At 32.8% G+C, this 3658-nt stretch overlaps 1 protein-coding gene across 1 annotated transcript in view; it reads right to left on the minus strand.

The window, feature by feature from the left end:
• The window catches only part of LOC106469596 (ecotropic viral integration site 5 protein-like), a 37468-nt gene that overhangs the window by 9933 nt on the left and 23877 nt on the right, over positions 1-3658 (minus strand). The window contains exon 3 of the mRNA XM_022398171.1: positions 544-754. Coding sequence (XP_022253879.1) covers positions 544-754 — 211 coding nt within the window. The remainder of the gene's footprint in view (positions 1-543; positions 755-3658) is intronic.

Raw genomic sequence — 3658 nt, forward strand, 5'->3', positions numbered from 1 at the left:
AACGTTGTACATTTGCTGTTATGTTAAACTTATATTAAAGTTTTTCTTCATTACCCATTCTAGAAGTCTCCAGCCATTATTAAACATAATATATGCAATTCTTCTCAACAATCATGCTTAAGAGTAACACCAATATCCTAACACTAACTATCTCCATTTCTATATCATAATGCATCGCTTTCCCTCTCAATATCAAATCAATTAGATATTTGCTATTGGCTTGTAATAAACACTTATCAACATTAAGCCCAGGGTTACTACATCAAGGAGGTAATTCAAAAATTTAACCCCATTAGAACACTTCCACGATTCGCGTCTCTATCATGGCCAATTTTCACGAACCTCTGATCAAAAATGTGGAAGGAAACAGCGAGTAAAGAGAGATACAAAATAACATCATTATGAGAATAAATCACTTTTATTTCACTCCCTTTTAAAAACATTATATATACACAGGAGTAATTTTAAAGTATTATGGAATACGAAGTAACACATCTAATTATAAGTAGCTACAAGACAAGAAAACGTTACAATATCACTTACTTTAACAAACAAATTTTTCTTCTTTATGTGGTTCTCCCAATCATTGACTATTCTCCCCCAGATAAACCAAACATCTTCTTCCAGTTGCTCATCCTCTGGTGCCATACCATGACAACTTTGGGAAGACTGAACAGAGACTAGACTAGCATCAGATGATTTTCGGGAGTGTGTGTGTATCAAATTTAAAGACTTTGAGTCTGATTCCAAAATTCTAAGATAAAAGAATATACATCAATCAATACTATAATATCAACATATTTTTATAACTGTGTGGTAGGTGTGCTATTATCTCCTTATCAGAAACCCATAAAAGGGGCAATAAAGAACGAGTTCTTAATAATAATTATTATCAGCCTTTTTGTGATGTAATGTGACACAAACCACCAATCCACAGATCACGCTTTGCCAGCACAAACCATTAAATATACTAACATGTGAAGTTAACTTTGAATTTTAGAAAAATGTTACCATTATTAATACAGTACAACCAATCACATGTCCAAGTAATTCTTCTCTTGCAGACTACAAAAATTTAAATGGTAACACATTTTTTCAAAACTTGCAAAAACAATACATGAAATTAATTCTTTCGAGTTTCAGTTTTCTGTGTGTTTATTTCTACTAGTACACAATTCAAGTGAATTTTGAGGAAGATAAAAAGTAGGAGTTCTAGGTTCATTTTCATGAGATCCTTAGCTGTTGTGGGTTATTTGTTAGCACTGATCATATTTTCAGTTGCTGATGTTACTAGATTTAGTTATTTTGAAGGGAATGTAGCAGATACTGTTGTTGTTTTAAAGCTTCTCACATAGAGAAACTATCTGGAAAACAACATATTCAATTTACAAAGATCTCCACGCTGTAGGGTAAACCAAACATATAAACTTTTCTGTTTGTACACATGATTAATAAAGACGTATGATTTATAATTGATAAATCAATAATCAATAATACACTTCTGTAAAAAAATTAAAATAGGCTACTGTGTGTGTGTGTGTGTACTTAAATATTAGCAGGATAAAAATTTAACACGTTTTATGTAATAAAAGTAATGTTTAGGAGTTTTAAAACTAAAGAACAGGGATCGAAATATTACATTCTCGAGGAATTTCATCTTTTTAATTGGCTTTGCCGATTAGGAATGCATGGCCCATCCATATTCCAATGAAAGTGAACCTATTGTATAGATTAAGTAGAAAACCAATTCATGAGGAAATACAACTTTACATGAGGGAATGTAATCTTCCTGATAGTGTCCCTCAAGTGAATCTAATTTTGTTTCATTATTTCTAGTCCTGAAGAACAGGGTTGTTTCATGTGTATTTTTACAGTTGTTTATGAATATGTGGAATGTCAGCTATTTAATAACTTACACCTCAACAAATCACAATAAACTGGCGAAAAAACAACATTTTAACCAGATGTTTGTAAGGTTCCCGGACGTTACATTAATTTCAGTTCTAACTACCAGTCGTTGTCTTTCCTGAATGCCTGTTGAATCACGTATAACTAACTATAAGCCTCAGAATCAAAAAGTCCTCAACTGTATGGCTGGTGTTGGTGAAATGTTTGCCTATAGGGGTATCATGGTTTTGCAGTTTAATATGGTTTAAATGTGCACGTGCTGGATCACCCAATCAGTGGCCTGTTTGTCCATTCTGTAAACTATTGAACCTTTTACAAATTACACATTCAATAGCATTGTAAGTGATTGTTTTATGTTGAAAGTCGTATTTGTTGACTTGTTTGTCAAGCACAAAGCCACACAGTTATCTGTGTTGTGCCCACCACAGGTATTAACATTTGAATGCTAGGTTGGTCCAAATGTTCTTTGTATATTTTAGGAAAATCTGTATTTTCTCATCTTTTTTACTTATTCATTTCATTTTTATGAATTGTATGTTATAATTGTAAAAGATGTAGCTTTGCAAAGAAAGTTTATAATCAGCGCTCAAAATGTTGCGGCCGCAATTGTTGAATTCGCTAACTCTAAATATATATATATACGTGTGTGTGTGTGTTTGTATCTATATATACAATACTTGATGATTTCGTAACTATTTTTTTAATTTATGAATCTTTGTCGCCTATGCGATAAATTATATTTACTTCATTTTATCAATAAGAAGTGGCCTAATAGTTATTAGTACTAGTGGTACTAAAATGCCTAAAAGTAAAACATTTTGTTCCAAATTATCCAAAACTATCACGGAAACAACAACAATTATGGGATAACCACATTAAAAACGTTTACCCTCTTTAGCTTCAGTTTGAAGATTACCTTTTAAGTCTACTCCATTCGAATGACAAATCAGGTAGATTCACTCGCCATGGGTTCACAAATCGCGACATAGATGTCAGGCGGTCAATAGTATCATCATTGCGCCAACAGTTATTTGCAGCGTGTTCGTGTTAGGCCTAATATCTTTATGTTGAAATCTTTCATTACTTTTAAATTTTTCGAAAACGGTAATCGTCTGAGAGATTAATTTCGAATTTTTACATCTACATCCGGTGCACAAGTTATAACGTCAGTTCCGCGATAAGAGAAAAAGCAAGTTTTGTCATTAAATTCAACAAATTTATCAGTTTAAACAAACATAAGAACGCTATTTACAATTTAGCCACAATGCAACAAGTTTGTATTGCCTTAGTTATACTTTCATCACCAAATCCGGAGCGAACGGTTTAACTTATTATGCCACAACGCTACACAAAATATTAGGCATAACGGTCTGCAAAGTAGAGGCTTAGCTCTACAACTGTGCTGCGTAACTGAATTCGGATAGATTTTACTCAGAAATTATTCGGCGGAAAATTTCAACCAAACTGTTTAATTTACATCTCCCAGACGCGGTGACTCGGCCAGACTCGAAGAAGCACGTGATCATTGCCTAAAGCTAATGGTAAAAATTGCATCCAATCCGCCTATCATAAAACAAATCTCATTTAAAAAAAAAACTATTAGGCTTATAATTTCCACTCTAAATTGATCCAAAATAATAATATAAATATCTATTTGGAGAAAACAGGGTGGTTAAAAATTAACTATTCAAAACAGCCCTTCTTTCGCTGTTTCGTTTGTTTTTTGAATTTCGCGCAAAGCTACACGAGG

Source organism: Limulus polyphemus, unplaced genomic scaffold (genome assembly GCF_000517525.1).
Source record: "Limulus polyphemus unplaced genomic scaffold, Limulus_polyphemus-2.1.2 Scaffold3565, whole genome shotgun sequence".
In the NCBI taxonomy this organism is placed as follows: Eukaryota; Metazoa; Arthropoda; class Merostomata; order Xiphosura; family Limulidae; genus Limulus; species Limulus polyphemus.